This window comes from Lepeophtheirus salmonis, chromosome 14 (genome assembly GCF_016086655.4).
Source record: "Lepeophtheirus salmonis chromosome 14, UVic_Lsal_1.4, whole genome shotgun sequence".
NCBI lineage: Eukaryota > Metazoa > Arthropoda > Copepoda > Siphonostomatoida > Caligidae > Lepeophtheirus > Lepeophtheirus salmonis.
This window is the reverse complement of record NC_052144.2, coordinates 12225003-12245307: the sequence shown is the minus strand read 5'-3', so window position 1 is coordinate 12245307 and position 20305 is coordinate 12225003. Positions and strand designations below refer to the sequence as shown.

The following is a 20305-nucleotide window of genomic DNA, read 5'->3' as shown; positions in this document are numbered from 1 at the left end:
GATTCCTAATCTAAGCAACACTGATTGGTCATGGGTAGGCGACATCATTCGCTTCCTTGATATGGACTCTGCAATCTATTTAAAACCCATACTCAAGACTGTAAGAAGATACAAGAGGTTCAAATACGGCAAAAATGGTTCTTAGTTTTTGTTTTTGTTAGTTGGCTGATTGTTTTTTTGTTTTTTTTTTTGTAAAGTGTGATGTTTTATTTTTATAGTTTTATAACTTTATCGTCGTTTTTATTGGAATTTTAAGAGTTGTATATTTAGATTTTTATAGTTGCGTGTGATTATAAATATGTACTTTTTTGTTATGAAGTCTTTTGTCCGAAGGATTAAATTTTGACTATAATGTTTATTTATATTGAATAACAATGCAACTTCTTTGGATTTTTCTTAAAGACGAAAAAAAATTCACTATTAATATTGGTGCATAATATTTTTTATATTTTCTAACAGTATTGAACTATATATTTCTAAAATTATAAAAAATTGATCTATAATGTTATTGAATGTTAGTTATCCTTCTCTAAATTATATTTTGAAGAAGTGATTTTCTTTTTATGATTTAAGGACTATTGCATTGAAGGATAAGGACATGCAATGAAATATCCACTGAATACTTTAGAAAATTTAGTAAAACTTGTCGATAAACAAAATTTGAAATTCTCTTTGAAAAAATTGTATCAATCAGTTTGTGAAATGACGAGATTATTTTAAGTCAGTTAAAAAAGTTTTAATTGAAAAAAATTCAAATGGATAAATATAAAACAATAAAAAGAGAATGGTAAATAAACCCTCAAAGCATGTTATTGATATTGATAGACAGTAAATTTTATCCCAGACTTTTCTTTCCCAATCAGTTGAGAAACAAATTAAGCAATTGAGGAGTTACGAATAAATAATGGGTGTTATTTTTGCTGATTTTGTTTAGAAACTGACCCCAGTTGAAAGATTAGAACAATGAAATTAAATGAAACACAAAAACTCTCAAAAGTTAAAAGGATTGTTTATAATGATTTTCAGGCCACGATAGGTGGGTGGAGGATTTTCTTCCCTAAATATTGAAAGAAGTCTACGGCTCTTGTTTTTTTCTTCTAAAATGATATTGAACAGCATTAAAAATTAACTTTAAGGACAACAAAGCTCTTGGTCCTGATGGAATAAGGAACACCAATGGATTGGTTATTTCGATGCTTTATACTATTTAGTTTATGACTGTTTTTTATAATTTTTGTATTGTCATAATGTTGAACTGTTTGAAATGTCTGGAGCATTATTTTTGAATTTGCTCTAATAAATAGGTACAAATATTTCTAATGAAAGTACTATCTAAATAATATAATGATAAAGTATTATTTTGATTATGATGAGCATGGTTGGCAAAACAAAAAGATGAAATAAATTAAATATTGAAGAAGATATTTAATATTTCAACTTGTTTTAAAATCTACACTTTGTAGCGGTTTTAATGTGAAAAATCAATCTTATCTAATCTTGCGAGAATGAGAAACCTCACGAAACCTCTAAGAACAAACCACTTCTTCGGGTGAAGGAGGAAGATATAATGATTTAGCACTTTTTTGTGAAAACACTTCTTGTGATAAATAAACTTTAGTCATCAAATGAATTACTTATTAAGCTTTTAAGATGATTTGGATGAATTTTTTTGATGGACCATCCGAATATATGGGTCTGAGTTTTTTACACTCTACTGCTATGTGTTTATGACATAAAGATATCCATCATGTTCAGGGATATCATCTTTTTAGAAAAGGTTCTTGCACCTTACTCAATGGATGTCATCCCACTTAATGGAAGTATCAGTTATTGTGGAGATGTCTTTCAACGTCCAAATATGTTATCTATCGTCCATTTGTTCAAATACACATCCATCTCTCTATATCTTGTATGGAATCGTTGTATACTTTTATAATAACTGAGGACATGTTGAATCATGAGGAGTAATACTGGAATGAAATGTACAGAGAAGAACAAAGAGATTTATCCTCTTTCACCAACATCTCTTCCATTGAAACACCTTCTAAAGTTTACTCAATTTTGTCTCCTAATATTCTTACAAAAACTTTTTCATTGATTTGAGTCCTCAAATGTCATTCATGTACATAACAAAAAACTCATATTTTTGACACTTAGTCAATTTATGCCCTTCATCATCGCTTCCGATTCCATAATTACTTGTGTCTCTCTTCTGTCATTAGAAAAAAGTTAAAGAATGAATTTGATGTGGTCCTCTTCTCTTGTTACCTATATCGCAAAGCCGAAAATATATTCAACTCTCCTATTACCTACATATATGCATAAATAATTTTTACGTCATAAATATTTTAATATATTATCAGTAATCTTATAACTTGAGTAGAGTTATATTAGAAAATATGAATTTAATTTAACATATTTTAAAAGTTAGTGAGTCGGAAGTTATCTCCTGAATTAGCAAATCACTTGACAATATATTTAAATATAATTCCATTGTGAGGATTTAGTATCTCCACATCAATATTCAATAAATAAATTATGTATCACACTAAATGCTTATGATGTAACAAAACTGTATATAAGAAAGATTATTTCAGTATTCATTGACACTAAATAATAGATTATGTTCCTTGAATAAGTTTTAAAGCATATTAATATGATATAAACAATTCAAATTATTTTCTTATTTATGAATTGTAAATAATGGTGTAATTCAAATATGTACTTATTTGTGTGCTTCATTAATATTTTTATTTTTTCTTTATTGCTTAGTCTTATAATATATTTGATAATTGAGTAATTTACTCGATTTACACTTATTCCAGTTATATACTTCTAAATATGTAGGTATGTAGTAAAAACGTAAGATTTTTTTTGAATACTCTCATTAGTGAAAGGTTAATTCATAAGTGTCTTTGTTTGGTTCCAGAATGCCGTACTAGTTATTAAGCATCGAAGTCTTAAAAAATTCAGAATAGTGCCTTCTTTGTTTAGTGTCTACGTTTTGTTATTCAATATTTTCATAAACTATAAAAGTTTTATCTTCAACAACAAATACAAAAAAAATATTCAATAATTATAATATTACAAAACTAATACGGGAAGACTTATATTTTCTATAAATTCTTGACGTTGACTTTGATGAAGAGCATCAATTTGATCGCTAGACATTTCGGTTAAATTTTTTAGTGCATGACAAAACAACTAATTTCTGAAGTAAATGATAATATTCAAAAGTGTATAAAAATAACTTATTTTTAAACTAAAGAGTAAAAAAGGATTCAAAAATCGAATAGAGGAGATAATAAGAATGATTTATTTCATTATTTATATAGATAATGTTCTTCAACCTTTATAAAAATTTGCTTGTCTAAATGTACTGTACAATATCATTATTAATATTGAATACATTCACTAAAATCTACTCTTATTTGTAATAATAAACAGTAATATACATATCAAAAAGTAAAAACATTTATTCCCCATGCTGTATCTCCTCTCGGGCCCTTTCTCTTCCTTTAAGGTAAGCGTTCATTGGATAAATAAAAAAGAAAAGAAAAATATTATATAAATTACATAAAGAGGTTGCGTTATATAATTATAATAAAAATTGTTCCGTTTAATTATAGACTAGCCACTTGCTAGCAGAGCTGAGACCAAGTCTAGTCCAAGTCAAGTCACGACTCCTTTCAGTTCAAGTCAAAATCGAATCACAAGTCATTATCAAGTCATTTTTTTCCTTCCCCATTCAGAGTATTAGAATATTTGGCATTCTTTAAAATGATTGATTCCCATACATTTTTAAAAGGAAGAAGAGAATGAGAAACCAACCCACGGTACATAAAATAGAAAAATTTATTAAATAAAGAAACATTGTTTTGTTCTCAACCTCAGTTATATTAATAAAAACCAAAATATAATATGAATATCCTTGTTACAACTCTGCCTTGGGCTGGAATATTGCAGAATGCCGTAGTATTTACAAGGCATCGAAGTATTAAAATATCTGTTTAGGGCTGACTTTTCTTAGTGTGTACGCTTTATTATTCAGTATTTTCATAAATTAAAGGGTCTATATTGAAGAAAATTATAACTACAACATAAAACCCAAAAGAGTATTTTCATTAATTATATTGTTTTAAAACTATTAGCAGTAGACCTATATTTGCTAGTAATTCTTGACGTTGAATTCGATGAAGAGCATCATTTTGATAGTTTTATATTTCAGTCAAAATTTCAAGTGCATGACAAAACAATTACTTTCTGAATTATATGATAATATTCAAAAAGATCTCGCCATAGCTCATGGACAGCACACTCGAGAGTTATTCTCTTGAACTTGATGTGTGTACGTTCACGCCCCGGTGATTCCTATAGAAAGAAATATAATATATGTATATGGATTTCACCACAAGATTCCTAGGTTAGAAGGAGTAATTGTAATACTATAATGCTTACTTATACCAATTAAAGGCACATTAAAAAAAATATATGTAAAAATAACTTATATTAAATAAATACTAAGGAGTAACAAAGTATTCAAAACTAAAATAGTTGGGATGATGATGATTTATTTCATTAGGAATATTGATAATGTTACTCAACCTTTATTAAAATTTCGCTTGTCTAATTGTATTGAACAATATTACTATTAATATCGAATAAATTCACTACAATGCAGTCTTATTTCACATCATAAAACTTTGAAATAAAAACATGCAATACCTTATCTTCCTTTAAGTTAAGTATTTATTACCCAAATATATGATTCACAGTTAAATGCCTCTCCAGATCCTAAATAAAGTTATGGCTAGTGTCTCCAAGCCCAAGCCGCTTTAACATGAGAATTGTGGTGTTTACCTGAATGAAAATAAAGATTGAATGTAATTAAAGAGTTATACGATTCTCGTCTCCGAAAGTCCAAAGGGGTAGCCGAGTAAATGGGAGTCACGGAATGGAGAGGAATGATTGTAGACAGGAAATTAATATGAACTCTATGTGCATATTAATTGTTAAAGCATGCAAAAATAACATCACCCCAATCAACTAAATTGAGGGTGTAATTGATTGATATGACTAGTTTTTACTTCTGCTTGCATTGGGCATAGTCAATATGCACTCTTTCCCATACATCAGCTGGAGCAAATGGGACAAACTGTGACAAGGAGATTTAGCGATAAACTATCTCTGATAGTTTGACAAGTGACAAATGCAGCTATGAAATTTTCAATTTCCTCTTCGATACCAGGCTACCAAAATTTACATCGAACAATCATTTTCATTTTCACAACGCCTCAACGGGTGAGATGAAGTTCTTACAAAACTTTCTACGCAGTGAACATTGAACCACCAGGGGAATACTCCAGAAGAGTAAGTGGTATTTCAAGGAGAACACGTTTCGCTTTTGAAAAGACATATATCAAAGACAAATGACCAATTGCCTATCTTTGCGGCATCAGTAGCTACATGAAGAGCTTCATCATCTTGAACTGCTCTTAAAAGCTCATCCTCAGAAGATCCAAGGGAAGAAATCGAATTGCAGATGATAATATCAGTTGGATCATCCACGTCTTCAGGATCATCAACCGGACCACGTGGAAGTGCATCTGCATGCGAATAATCAACTCCTTTCTTACACATAATATTGAAATCAAAGCCTGAGAGTTTAATAGCAAAACGAGCAAGGCGGCTGTGACAACTGCGTGAAATTCTTTTTCAAGATTGAGAATAAATTTTAAGGTTTGTGATCTATCTTAATATGGAGGGAAAGGCCAAGAAGATAATGGCCGAATTTTCCAAGAAAAAAAAGGATGTCAGTGGCTTCTTTGTCAATTTAGAAATAATTGTGTTCCGCTTTGGATAGTTTTCGGGAAGCAAAAGCCACAGGACGTTCATTACCATCAACGATATGAGACAAAATTACGCCTAGACCAAACGGTGATGTATCAATAGACACTATGATGGGTCGAAGTGCATTAAACATGGTGATTCTGAAATTAGCTTCTTGATTGCATTGAATCTCTTGTTGGCGTTATCGGACTATATACAATCAACGTCTGACCTCGTTAAATCTGAGAGCAGAGTAGCGATGAAAGATTTCTCAAAAAGTGCCCCTAAAATTGAACTAACCCAAGGAAGGAGTTAATTTCTGAAACAGAGGAGGATATTGGAAAATCCTTCTAAGGACGAATCAACTCCGGATCAATTGAACAGCCGTCTTTGGAAATTCTAAAATTATAAGTCTTTTTGATATCACTATAAAAAAAAGACAGATGGATATTTTCCAATATTTTTTTTTATTTGAAAGCCTCAACATTCCGGTTAATAATGAAACACCACTTTGTTCATATGACCGCCGTCGCTGGCCTTACAGTAGCCCATTCTGTCGAAATATTTCCCAATCTTCTTCGAGCCTAAACTTAACTATTTCGTAAACCGGAGACCTTTTATAAAATATTAGACACAATGAGAATGTTACTATAGCTGTCAGACGTCAACAAAGTGGCAGTTCAAAATGCAACCGCTAGATGGGCTAACCGTTATGAGATACTTGTTTTAATTTAGATGCATTTTTTGAGATTGAAGGAAGCACAGATTTTAACGTGGATTAGAGTCTTGTTTGATATGGACAGTAGCTTTGTGACTAACGGAGATACGACCTATTTAGTCCGACAAAATATAATGGAATTGGAGATTTAATGAACTGACAACCAGTTCATGAGAAAGGGTAGCATGACACATGAAGCTAGGTGGTGCTACTCAAACAAGACTCAGATCCAAACAACCCGGAAAGCCAAGTATCGATTGATCAACTTCCGTAACGAGAATTTCCAAAGAATTTCGCTTTGAACCATTCAATGAAATCGGGATGACAATTGATACAAGAATAGTGATTTGAGCTCCTCCATAAACAGTAATGTGACCAGTGGGGACGAGACCAGTGGAACTCAGAACATACTTTTTCGGGAATTGGTTACTAAATCAAGAAGAAATCTCAGTTATTTATTAATAAACATTGATTTTGACAAATGTTAAAAGAACTGTGACGTGATACGAACTATAATATTTTAAATTATCAGATTTGCACATAGATGTATAATGACCCATTCTAGGGCATTTAGAACAAGTTTTTCCCCGATGCTGTACAGAGGTTGCGTGAAATGTGTGAAAGGCCACATACCTGATCTAATACGATGCGTAATACTTGGACTTCAGTTTTAAAATTTGTAAGATGTTTTCTTCGAATGGCATGTGCCCTTTGGAACCTTGTATTTGGAACAACCAACAGCCTTGTAACCCTCCATCTCACAGGAATGTGCTTCAGAAGCCTCCAACACTCTATCCAGTTGAATTACTTCCTCCAATTTTGTAATCTTATTATCATAGACCTATAAACGAAAAAGATGTAAGGAGTCCTATGACGACGAAGCAATTGTGGGTGCAGTTTTAAGAAACACCTACTCCAGTAAATTAAGACAAGTTGTGTTTGAAATAAAGTTTTTCAATTTAGATGATGTGGTTCAGACAGGTAGAGCCATGGAGTCCACTGAAGATCAATCGAGAAAAATGGTGAAAACTAAAACTATTTTATCATCAGAATACATGGGACCTAAAGGTATTTCGAGACCAAAGTCAAAAGCTTGTAGAAAGATAAAACCTTTTTATGTACAAGAGTCTTCTCCTAGAGAAGGGAAAGGCATATTTTGTGGTTATATTCATGTATTTTCTAAGAAGCAAATGTTTAGTGTATTGTAAAAGATGAACAAAATCTAATCATATGAATCACTTTGCTCAGTTTTGTAAATCCTACATCAGTAATGCAATTTATGGAAATTTCTCTACAGTGATAACAAGTACGGAAAATGAACGGGCGTTTGCTAAACTCAGTGTCGATGGAAGAAGGATCAAGTTTTTCCTTGATCTGGGTGCCAATGTGTTGTGTCTTGACAAAGGTGAGGTGACACACACTATTTAAACCAAGGAATCCAGGATGACCGAGAGAAATGGGGAGAGGAAAGACGTGGAGGAAATACAACAATGTTTGTCTAATAGGAACAATTATATTCTTATTAATACAAAAACCTACTCTGATACATACATAAAATACACGACTATTGATACTTAAAACGAGGTAAAAGACTGTATTTTATACATATATATACATACAAGAAAATAAGAGAAGTAAGAGAACAAGGGGGAAGGAAACACGATTACATTTCCCAATGTGAGCATTCTTCCAGTCTTTTTGGTACGCAAGTATGTGGATCGTAGGAATGCTGGATCTATGACAGCTTTTGGGGGAAGAGTAGTCCCTACAAAAGGATCAGTAACCCTTCCTGTTAAGTATAATGGATCTTCTAAAGACAAGTTACAATTTTTAGTAACAGACGTTGGACAACTTGTTTAGGTTTTAAATCTTGTATCAACCTCGGGTTAGTATCTATTAATAATGATAAATAGTTCTCGTTTTCATTGCAAGTCAACAACTTTACGAGAAACTTCAAGAAATTATTTAATGACTGAGTTTCCTACTCTTTTTGAGGACTTTGAAGGTCAAACTGTTTTTCATGCTAAAGCTATACCCCATATCAAAGATGATCCTAGGCTTAAGTACATCAGGTCACGACCAGTACCTCGGGCCCTTCGAGAGAAAGTTGTAAGTGAATTATCTGAAATAATAAAACGAGTCACAATAGAAACAGTTGATAACTCAGAATGGGCCTCACCAATTGTCACCGTATCAAAGCCAGATGGTAAAGTCAGAATTTGTACGGATTACACTCAAACTATCTCTCCAGTAATAAACAAGCAATTGTATCCTTTAGCACATCCAGATGAGTTATTTTCTGTTCTTGCTGGAGCAAAATTTTCTCGAAACTTGATTTTCGAAGATGTAAGCTGGATGATGAGTCTAACAGATTATTAAATATCAATGCACTGCTAGGGTTGCTGCGATATAATTCATTTCCTTACGGGCTGTCTTCTGCTCCGGCTGAAGTCGCTCAAGTGAAACTTCTTGAAGACTTCCCCAGAGTGAAGGTGTATATCGATGACCTGCTCCTTTATACTGAGACAGAGGCAGAACATAGGTCACTTATAAGGCGTGTATTTAAGTGTCTTCTCAGGGTAGGTGCTTCTTTGAAGCAGAGCAAGTGTATTTTCCTTCAGTTTGAACTTAACTACTTAGTATACAAGGTATCTTTTAAAGTTGGATCATTAGATCCTGATTTAATACGTCCTGTCGTTAACTGTCCTAATCCTAAGCCACCTCCTGAAGTTAAGTCCTTCCTATATTATAGTCAATTTATTAAAAATCTTTTTTCTACTGCTGCCCCTTTTCTGCCCTTTCTGCCCATCTGCCCTTCCCTTTTCTGCTTTTACTGCTGCCCCTTTTTTATGGAGTAAATAAATAATAACGCTGCCTCACGGGCAGGCATTTTGTCATTCGAACAGATCACCAACCTCTGAAATACATCTTTAACCTGAATAAAGAGCTACCTGCCGTGATTTTTGCACGAATTTGAAGATCCTTTAGATGATCCTATTCTGGAGAATGATTCCACAGACTTGTTAATATGTATGGCTATCGATGCATCAAGTGTAATGGAAGATGAACTTTAAAGAGTTATACGATTCTCCTCCTGTATGCATCGTACGAAAAGTCTATTTAAATGACCATGAATGAAATGTATTTGCGCGTAGTTACAACTCTTCTCTTCTCAGCTTTTAGATCGTAAAACTCAAAAACCCTTTTGATAAGCAATTGATAGAAACTTTGCAGGCTGTTCTATTTAAGGCTGACTGGTTTTTTTTTTTTTTTTGTAGTTGGAGGACCAAGTAATGAGCTTCCAGACAACATTTAGATACTTGTAGAAAAATAATTTATTTTTGCAAAATTTTCTTAATAAATTAAAAACCCAATTTTTCATACCATTTTAAGGCAATATCAAAAAACTTTGACAAAGTTTTCATAGTTTGAAGTTGTTAATCAATATTATTTTAAAGACTTAAAATTAATACATAAATAAGAGATCTTAAAAAAAAGAAGATAACTCTTCAATGTATGATGTTGAATTTGTAAGGGAATTAGGTGGATAATTTAATTAGAAAAAAATTAAAAAAGGTGTGTAATATATGGGTCAACCTGTGTTAAGGAATATTAAATAGCTATTCTACTGCTAAAGTAAATATAGATACCTATGTACCCAAAAAAAAACTAAATTGACTATTTATATTTTTTTTGTATAATATAATCTTTATTTCCTAAAAATATTGAACTATATATTTTTAACATTATAACAAATTGGTTTGTAATTTTATTGAATGTTAGTTATTCTAAGGCAAACTAGTGTGGATTCAAAAAGTATATGTATTTTGTAAAGTGCCAGAGTTATAGATAAATTTGTTAAAATTTTAGAAATATATATAGCAAAAAAGCAGTATGACGAATATTAAAATTAGCCCTGCTTCTAAGATATACTTTGTAGACAAAACCTAATCCACATTCTACTGGTATGTCCTGGTAAGCAGGGAAAAGAGCACACAGCAATTCAAGACATTAAAGAGAGAGGATTAATAAACAAAGGTAATAAAACTTTAATTGGGTGTTATATCTATACATATTTTCCAAAAACCACCCAAAATCATCAAAAATTACATTATTTAAATTATATCTGCAAAAACTTAAAGGTTAATGAGACAGGATAGAAGATATATTTAGATCCTAAAAAAATGATTTTCGAGCTTCTCACATCTTAACACATGGGAAAAAATGCAAAACATCAAAATTCGTAAAAGTATAAATGTATTATGCACACTGTGCGTCAGCAGTTCGTGGAAAGATATTTGGAGCCAATTTTCTATAAAAAAGTACATTTTCGAGATTTTGAAGAGGCAGAGGTATTGAAGTTCAGAATTTTAGCTTTCAAATGATACTTGATTTGATTTAATCAAACAACATCCAGTGTTTGAAATGGAATTAAAAAGACAACAAGTGGTTGACTTAATCTGCACTGGAATACCAGTGTCTTCCTTTTGTGAGATTATCCCTTACTGAAAAACACTTGCTTATTAGGTGAAGAAGAAGATCAAGGTTGGGAAAGGTTGAGAGAGGAAGCGGAGAATTTAAAAAAATGAGGAATTATGATTTTTTGGCTAAATTGTTGGACACCATGGAGAACAATCTTACCAAGTCTATGCAGAAACTTCAGGGGAGTTGAGTGTCACGGAGGCAACGGTGCACAGAACAGTAAGGAACCATGATATGACCTCATTTGTCAGAAGGAAACGTCAGTTATCTACTGAATCGAGAAAAAAACAAAAAAAAACAGCATACTGGATAAGGAAAAACGTGTCATTAATTGTCTATCCAACATTTTGCACCCATCATCACCTAACAACCTAGAAGATGTAATATGATTTATGTGGAAAGTAGAGCCTGCGCCAACCCCAACTTGTTTCAACACCCTTAAAGAAGTTATGTATGAGAAATAGGCTGTCATACCGAACAAATATGTTGTGAGGTTCTGTAGCACCTTCATCGGCAGAATCGAGGCAATAGTTGGTGCAGAATGTGGAAATTTTGAGAAAAATGAATGTTGAATACATTGAGAATTATTTGCATTTATCAAAATTTTCCTACCACCAGCCCTCGGCCTCCACGGTACATTGGATATGACTATGTTTTTTTCTGCAATTCGCTGAAGTAAGCTGTATATCCCAAAAAAGGGAAGTAAATTAAAAATAATAAGCAAACTCAACTTTTATGTAAATTATACTAAATGTAAATTATTATATTTATGTCGCATTTTCCTTAAATTCAGTTAAAAATATAATATTTAATTTAGAGACAGCTTTTTAATTTTTATTCATAACATAATATTTGCAAAACAAACATAAACTATATGTGGCACATATTAAAGCGCAAAACCTACCCCTGAAATCAAATTGTTATATATTTCAATTTGTTTTTATGTTATGGTAGATTATGTATTTCTTCCCTTTAGTTTTGGTATACCTTGGACATTAACCTCTCAAAATTTAATTGCCTTTTACCGTGTTCATATAAATGTAATTTATTTGGTTAATTGTTCCATAGTACCTAGTAATTTAACGATCGATTTAGATCAAAAATGGTACAAAAACAATATATGGGCACAGTAAAAAAGCAACTAAATTTTGGTAGGTTAAGGTTTAGTTAACACAAAGTGTAAAAAACTCATAATGAACCATATGGGTAGAACAAATTGAGATACGTAGCTCAATTTAGTAAATCAAAACTTGAGGAGTATGACTTAAAAAAAGTGACTAAATAATCATATTTTATAAATCCAATTTTTAAGGTAATAATTTTTGTCGCAGAAGTTTTAAGATTTGACAAGTTTATGGACTATTTCAAAAGCAATAACTTAAAATTTCACAATATTTTCTACAAATTTTTTCCTAATCAGTTTATAATAAAAGATTTTTAATCTAACTCATGGTTCTAATACGTAGTAACGGAAAATCTATTTTGAAAAAATATAATTTTTTTTATTTAGATGCTTACATTTCAGAAACTTCTCAGTTTGTTAAACTACGGGTTCTGAAGATACGACTTTCTAAAATTATGTGTGAATATCAAATAATTTGATTGAAAAAAAAATTAAGTTTACTAGTAAAGATCTACATCTATATTAAACTTTTATCAAATTATAACTTTAATTATATTTTTTTGTTAATTTGATGTGAAGTAACGCCTTGCCCAAAAAAAATTTCAACATTATTTTCCATAAAAATTGCAAGAAATTCTATAAGGGTTCTTAACATAAATCCAATATTTTGAGAAATTTTATGTTCCAAAAAGTATTTGAAATTTTACAATTTATATTTACAAACAAAATTTATGATGTTTATAAATGAATATTTTCCAGACTTTTCAAAAATAACATATAACTTTAGGTATTTACATAATTCTATTGACAAAAAAGATAAATAATTTTCTAAAGTTTTTATTTCAATATAATAAACATAATCGTATAAAATACAATGCATATAAATAGTTTATCAAAAATTTTCAACATTCATAGTTTCTTCGTAGAAGAGTTTTGTGAGACATTAAAATGTATTTTTAAATTTAATGATTAACGTAAAAATTAAGTTGTAAAAAAATAAAATAATTTTTTTTTGTTTTAATTTGATGTCATTTTATAAAAAATATAAATAAATATTTACAAGAATCTATCTCAATTTGGAACAATTGAGCAAACTAAATATTAGTAAATGAGAGAAATAGCACAAACTAATTGCATAAATATAATACCTTAAAAATAATTCACAGGTTATTCTACAAATACCCATTAATACCATTCCTGGACAAAGCATTTAGGCCTCATCGATAGATCCTGACACAGTGCTATCTGAGTTCCTTCGAATCACATGTCTATTTAATACAGTCTCCTTTTTTTTGTTCATAAGTTTCGTAATTAACATTTTGGATACCACAACACATACGACGATAGTTGCCCATGATCCGAGCGTAATATAGTACAAAAGGCTGGGTAGCGATGAAATATATTTAGAAGCAGGGATCTTAAACACTTGAGCTCCAACTGATGTAGCAATTAAAAGGATAGAAGTTGTTGTATTACTTAAATCTTTAACTTTTGACAACCATAGAGTACCGGTAGAAAAGTGTGCTCCAATGCCGAGACCCAAAATGCCCATTCCAACTCTATATAGGAGTAAACTTGTATCCCCAACGGAGACCAAAAACCATGATCCAAGTGAGAGAAAAAATAAATTAACAAGAACGAGTTTAAAAGTGTTCTTAATGAGATCAATAGCGATGATAGTAAGAAATTTAGAGATAACTGAAGCACCAAAGAAAACAGCGGTGGTTCTTGCCCCTTCAGATTTTGTCAGTTGGAGAGGAGAGTACATTCCATGGACGGAAATAAAGTTACCAATTAAAAAATAAATTCCATTTCCACAAAATGCATATATAACCATAGCACCAATCAAAAGAATATATAAATAGTTATCATTGATATAAGCTCGGATGTTTATTTTTGAGGAGGATGAAGGAGATGAAGCAGATGAACTATCAGCTGAAGCATATCTAAAAGGAAGTAAAGACACTAGAGCAGTTAAGCATGCAGTTCCTAAAAGGAGCATGCCCAAAAACCAATGAAAGACTTGAAGATCTGTGATGGACATATGACTGTATAAAACTGTCCACATATTATCTTCTACAGGTGACAAGGGGGAGTCACTATATTCATACTTCATTGTCGTGGATGATATTGCAGTGGCCACTTCATTAATTAATGGATTAGAAATATTGATTGAAGAGTCTGGCATTGAAGCATTGAATGTACTATTTGTGAGAATGATTGGCTCAATAGATTTTTCCTCATCTTGAAGAAAAACTTCAGCGAGTATAGGCCCAAAAAAATTTCCGATTCCGAGACAAAAGTGCAGAATCGTAAAATATGAATCACTTTCTGATCCCCAGATCTTCAGAATGGCTATGTTACAGGCTGAAAGAAACGCAAAATTAATTTTTAGGATTCAAGACTATATACATAAGTTAACAGATAACATACCTGAGTCAATTAACCCCAATAAAAACTCGTTGACTGCAAATAAAATGACTAGATAAACAAATGAAGGTGCAAATACTAATATGGTATTCAGGATTGCAAATAAGAGTAGCAGGAAAGATAAAAATCGCATTGGGTTAAAAAAATTCATTGTGTAAGCACCTGGAATAGAATGATTTCGAGTTACTCATTTCAACATATTCTAAATATAAATTTATCCTTCAATTATTACCAATTAAATTTCCAAGCGGGAATGTGACTGCACCAATAGAGAAAATAACCTTAAAATCTTCCAATGAGGCTTTCACATGTTTTTTTAAATCCATAAGACTAGGTCCTTGAGCTGTTCGCACCACACCCTTTTAGAAAAATAAAAAAAAATGGATAAGATTCAAGTACTTAAAAACCTTCTTTAAAGATAGCCATGCAATACATGTTTATAAAAAATATATACATGATTAATTGATTTGCTGTATTTAGATGATATTCATTAGTTTGTACCTTTTATGAGTCAAAACAATTTTCCTACCTGTACAAAAACATTTCGGGTAGGGATAATCATAAACCTGACTTTAACAAAGTTTAACGCCTCTCTGCCTCTTAATAATCCTCTTTAATTTTATAAGCCTCTTTTACACTGCTAAAGCATGAGTTAATAATTGTACTTTATATAATTATTAATATTTGGTTCAAAGTATTATGAGCATTGTTTGAAACACTTAATTTATTTCTGGTTTCTCTGCTATATCAAACATAACATCAGGTCAAAATCCTCCCTTTTATTCAACAAATATCACTATAATTGTGTTGTTCCTTATTTTGGACTGAAAACAGTTCCAGTTCAATTCTAAAACGTATCAAATTCGGTCCTTGATGACGTTTCTCAACTTTAAAAAATATATAATTATAGTACTGACAATCCGAAGGATTGGTTTAAAGACTGGATTGAACCGAAGAAATAAAGACTGGCACAACACTTACTATCGCTATATTTTATTATTTAATGTTTGATAAAACATGACCAATTTTGACCCTTTTTTTTCAAACTAGAATGGCCTCTACCATGTACGGAAGTTTGTTTTTTGATAATAACTAGTATTAAATGTCTTTTTTTTAGGGGAGAAAATATTCACCCAAAAACAGGCCACTCTAATCATTGTAGTCCACAATGAAAATCAATATTCAAGTAAATTTGAAGGGCAATTTAATAGAAATATCAAATAAGTGTACCTTCATACATAAAATTGCATATAGATATTCGTATTAAAACATTTTGCAAAAATCCTTGTACAATTATGTGAAGTGATTACTTTTGATAAATACTCACCACTAGGAGAAATGATAGGAACACCATGATTGACTGCATTATTTTGCACTTCTTCTGTGACTCTTTGAATACAGCAACATAATGAATGATCCGAAGCCTAGTCACTTTTTGCGTCTCTTCCTCCTTCTCATATTCAGCACTGATATTATCTTGATCGGTTGAAGAAACGGTTTCCATTGATAATAATCTAAATAGACACAAAATATTACTTGTAAACATTTTGGAATTTCAGTATATGAACCAAAATTGTATCCTTACCCTGTCTTTTCAAAGAGATATGTCAAGAAAATAAGTATTTAAATGTAGTAAATATAGAAACTCTGTCTCTCTGTGTAGTTGTTGATCCCTTAAGACACAATCCTCGAATGATTTTTCTTTGTAAAAGCTCCTCACAATTTACCTTTTATTTTCCCTGTCTTTTTTTTTACTTTGTAGCAGAGAGAACCTTAGAAATAAATGATGTTCGAATCCTTCTTACTTTTGCTATTTATTTGTTTTGAAGTTTAGTTTATATATACACATATATAAATTCTCATTGAGGCGTTTAAGAATAATAAAATAAGTAATGAGAATACCCATGGAAAACAAATTAAAGTTAGAATTAATTAATTATATCGCTGATGATACGATCAAAAGCAGATTTATATGGATAATTAGCTTATGCAATTCACAATCATAGGATAATATCAATTTAATTTTGTATGAGTGAGTGAATAAATATCTGAATCTATCCTTAAAAAGTAAAGCTTTGAAACCAGCAAAATCATAACAAAATATATTATGGAATTCAGTCCATTTGCAAGGTTGTTCTCTTATCAGTCTAGAGGTTCAACCAGTTCCGGCTCTTTAATCGAAGGAACTGGAACAAACAAAGTCAACTCGATACCGGAACAGAGACTGCTACATGTTCCTTATCTGTCTCCATTCTAGAATCTAGATACAGATGCACTACTAATTTGTCAATTCTACATCTTCCTGCCATTCCTAATAGCTTCCTCTCTCAGCCCCACCTTAAAAACCATTGTTTTAAGCAACCTTAGTTATCAGGTTTGTTTTTATTCAATTATGAAGCAAGGGTTTGGCGCCCTTTTTCATATTTTGAAATAATGTTTTCATAATATTTTTTGAACTAATGCCATTTTTTTACAATACTAAATGATGTTCGTACTCTTAAAAGTGTTTTAATTGAAAAAAAAGAATGAAATTGGCTTATTTTTAATGTAGTTATGGCTTACTCAAGTAAGAAGGTATTTCTAAGGGGGTCAAACTTTGAGAAACACCCAAACAGGCCTTTGTTCCTTCATAAGTCTAAATTTGACACATGTTGTTTCTTTGATGGGATAGACCTCGTGACCAAAATTTATCGAAATCAGTATTGTCCGTTCAAAAAATTCCCATAAGTGTGTACACTTGACATGGAATGCCGCAATTTACCGTTAAAAGGATTGTAGTTGGCTCTTGTTTGCCAATCAATGAATCCAGTACCATCTGTAAAATATTTATAAAACAGAGTGATTAAGCATTTGATTCTAATTTCATAAGCTTTTCAACATGAATCTGACGACTCAAATGGAACAGAGGGGATGTTAGTTCTTTCTTACATGGATGAGACGTAATTTTCCCTTAGTAAGACAGACTTTTACTTTGCCTCAGCCAGTGGGGATTCCCCCACTCACATTATGGGACGGAAAATACTATTTGTCAACCTGCAAGTGATTGCAGTGGTTGGATCGTATCGAAAAAAGTGCGATCCCTTCTTCCCTGAAGCTGGTGAGAGGTTTGATCCAGCCTCCTACATTAAATATTTAAGAAAGAAGATCTTTCCCTATGCCAAGAGGACCTACGGATAGAATTGCTGGCTGCAAAAATGACTACACCAGATGTCACATTTCTAACGCCACGTAAGAGATGTTGATGAAGGAAGGCTCCAGGTTACTTTTTAAAGGAGTTTTGGAATCCCAAACTCACATAATACTGCATAAATAGACTACGGCATATTTGGTCCTTTAATTGGGCAATCTCAGTCCAATCTAATTTAGAATCAAGGACCAGCTGAAGGACCCTTAGTTGACATTTGATTCAACTTTAACTAGATCTTCATCAAACACCAAAAGTTCAGGGTAAGCTGGAACAGATTCTTACAAAGAAAGGTAGATGGATTGAGTGAAAATTAATATAGATTACATGTATTGAAAGTACAAAATTAAATAACAATGCATTTTTCAAGTTATTGGATTTTATTTAGGAACATAACTTTAACTGTTATCATTTCAATCCATGAGGAATATAAGCAGGAAAAACATTGTAATATACTTGTAAATTCATATAATGTACCACATCTGCGATATAATAAATAAAAATATTAATTTCAATACCCTTATTTTTAGATTCATATTTATTTTGAATACATTTGCTCATACATGATGCTCCAAATGTTGGACGTGTCTCTAAAAATAACTCCGAATTGGACTCATGAGGGTGAAACTAACAAAAAGTGCTATCTTTTTTATTCTGACTAAATTAAGAATAACGTGAATTACCTGTGAATGGTCCCTCTAGGAGGAACAAAGGAAAGCAGCGCTCTTTTTTAGCTGTGTTGCTCATTCATAAATAGAACAAAACATGAAATGTTTGTGAACTCTAGGTTGTTTTGAAACATTTTTTTATGGAAAGAAACTCAAAATGAATTCGGTCTAAATATTAATTATAATATTTTTTTCCTTCTTTTTTTATTTAGCTTTAAAACTTATAATATAAAATAATCTAGGATTAATGAAGAAAACATTATTAATTAAAATTAATTGTGCATGATAATTAATTAAACGTAAATAATGTATTTGGTATGATGTCAATTGAAATATATTTTAAGTGCAGGATTAAAATAAATAAAGATTTTATAGCAGTTTTATTATGTAAAAAAAGTTATTTCTATTTTTATAAACCCATAATAAATAAAACAATATTAGTTTTTTGATTAAAATATCAGCCTTCAAATTATGTTTGAAAATAAGTCATGTCTTTTTCCAGTATCTTGTTGTCATCATATCCTTGTATTTTGATACTTTTCTTAGATAACCGTCTCAAAATATTGTTAACAGTAGAATGAAACTGTTTTGACCTTGCCGTAAACTCTAGTCTTCTAAAAAAAACTTTTAACCCAATTGAGTCTTCATGTTTGTGGAATATTCGAATCAACATGTTTTCTCTGAAAAATAAATAACGCATTAAATGTATTAATGAGAATTGCCACAATCAGTAAGGATGCATACTTTTAAAAGAAAGGTCAGAAATTCATGATCAAATGACATTTATTTAATTTATAATATGTATAAATAAATATTATTTAAACGTCAATGATTTTAATCATACTTAATTATTGTCCAATTAAAATTTTAATCCATGATCTCTTTATCTCCTTTTAGCTAAGACCTAAAAGTTTTGAAGACCTTTGGACTAGCCCAAGTTTCGCACCAATATACTTTTTCATGATCTCTAAAAGAGTTTATGCAGACGGTTCAAGGGGCGCTGTAATTCATGGATTTTTATACAACTGGACTAATTTGCATTGCTTAAAAGAAAAGTGGGCTCATTTTTGATCCCATCGGTCCGCAAGGTAAGGTACCATATTATTGTCTTCTTAGAGTTAAGGGTAATTCACATGTAATTAGGGAGTCCATCAGTTTTTTATTTCATGTAGCTCAGACATTTAAAGGCGTTGTTAAAGTACAGAAATTTGTATTATTGCTTTTGTGTAAAAAGTACTATTTTTTCAAACTTCTAATTATTTATGGTTACGCCATAGGTAGAAAAAATTGTTGAAAATGCAATTTCATTGGAAGATCTATTAATTTATTTACTCATTAATTAAATAAAGTGTTCTCATTATCAAATCAAGTCAATAGAATCATTTTTCTTATTCATAAGATAATTTTGTATATCATTAATATTTATTTATAATATAATATAATTTATAATATTGTGTCTCAACCTTTGATCTAAAAAGAAAAACTTATATCGGGCCAAAATATGTTGGTAGTTGGTCAATTATTTCCTATTGTTGGGATATTGTTCATAATTTAGTAGTATAAAATTTTAGGCCAACCAATGAATGTACAGAACACAAATTAAAGACAAGAGCAGTAAAAAAATGACCGCGGGAAACAGATTAAATATACATTTCTTTTAAAAGTTTAACATCTTTATTAAGTTATTTATAGTACATATTAATAAAATATTCGCTTTGACGTTTTTAAGAAGACAATAAAATTATCTACAAAAATATAATATACCCAACAGTAGTTAATATTTGTTTCATTTGTAATAAAAACGTTTTTGAATTATTGGTTTTTAATTTTAATTACTAGTACAGATATGATTAATTAACAATTGATTTTTT

The 20305-nt window shown here is 30.9% G+C and overlaps 1 protein-coding gene across 1 annotated transcript; it reads right to left on the bottom strand.

The window, feature by feature from the left end:
- Positions 1-12973: 12973 nt before the first annotated feature.
- LOC121129835 (sodium-dependent glucose transporter 1B) lies at positions 12974-16266 on the bottom strand. The gene is made up of 5 exons (XM_040725551.2): positions 16168-16266; positions 15910-16096; positions 14815-14941; positions 14586-14744; positions 12974-14519 (listed from the first exon to the last, which is right to left on the bottom strand). The coding sequence occupies exons 2-5, from the start codon at positions 16084-16086 to the stop codon at positions 13363-13365; spliced, it is 1620 nt and encodes a 539-aa protein (XP_040581485.1). The 5' UTR covers positions 16087-16096; positions 16168-16266; the 3' UTR covers positions 12974-13362.
- Positions 16267-20305: the final 4039 nt, after the last annotated feature.

Excerpts from the sequence above, each read along its gene's own strand:
- LOC121129835 (XM_040725551.2), bottom strand. The coding sequence starts at position 16,086 with ATGGAAACCGTTTCTTCAACCGATCAAGATAATATCAGTGCTGAATAT. Across the intron at positions 14,942-15,909 it reads TCCTATCATTTCTCCTAGTG|GGTGTGGTGCGAACAGCTCA; the intron begins GTGAGTATTTAT and ends TTTTTCTAAAAG. Across the intron at positions 14,520-14,585 it reads ATTGGGGTTAATTGACTCAG|CCTGTAACATAGCCATTCTG; the intron begins GTATGTTATCTG and ends CGTTTCTTTCAG.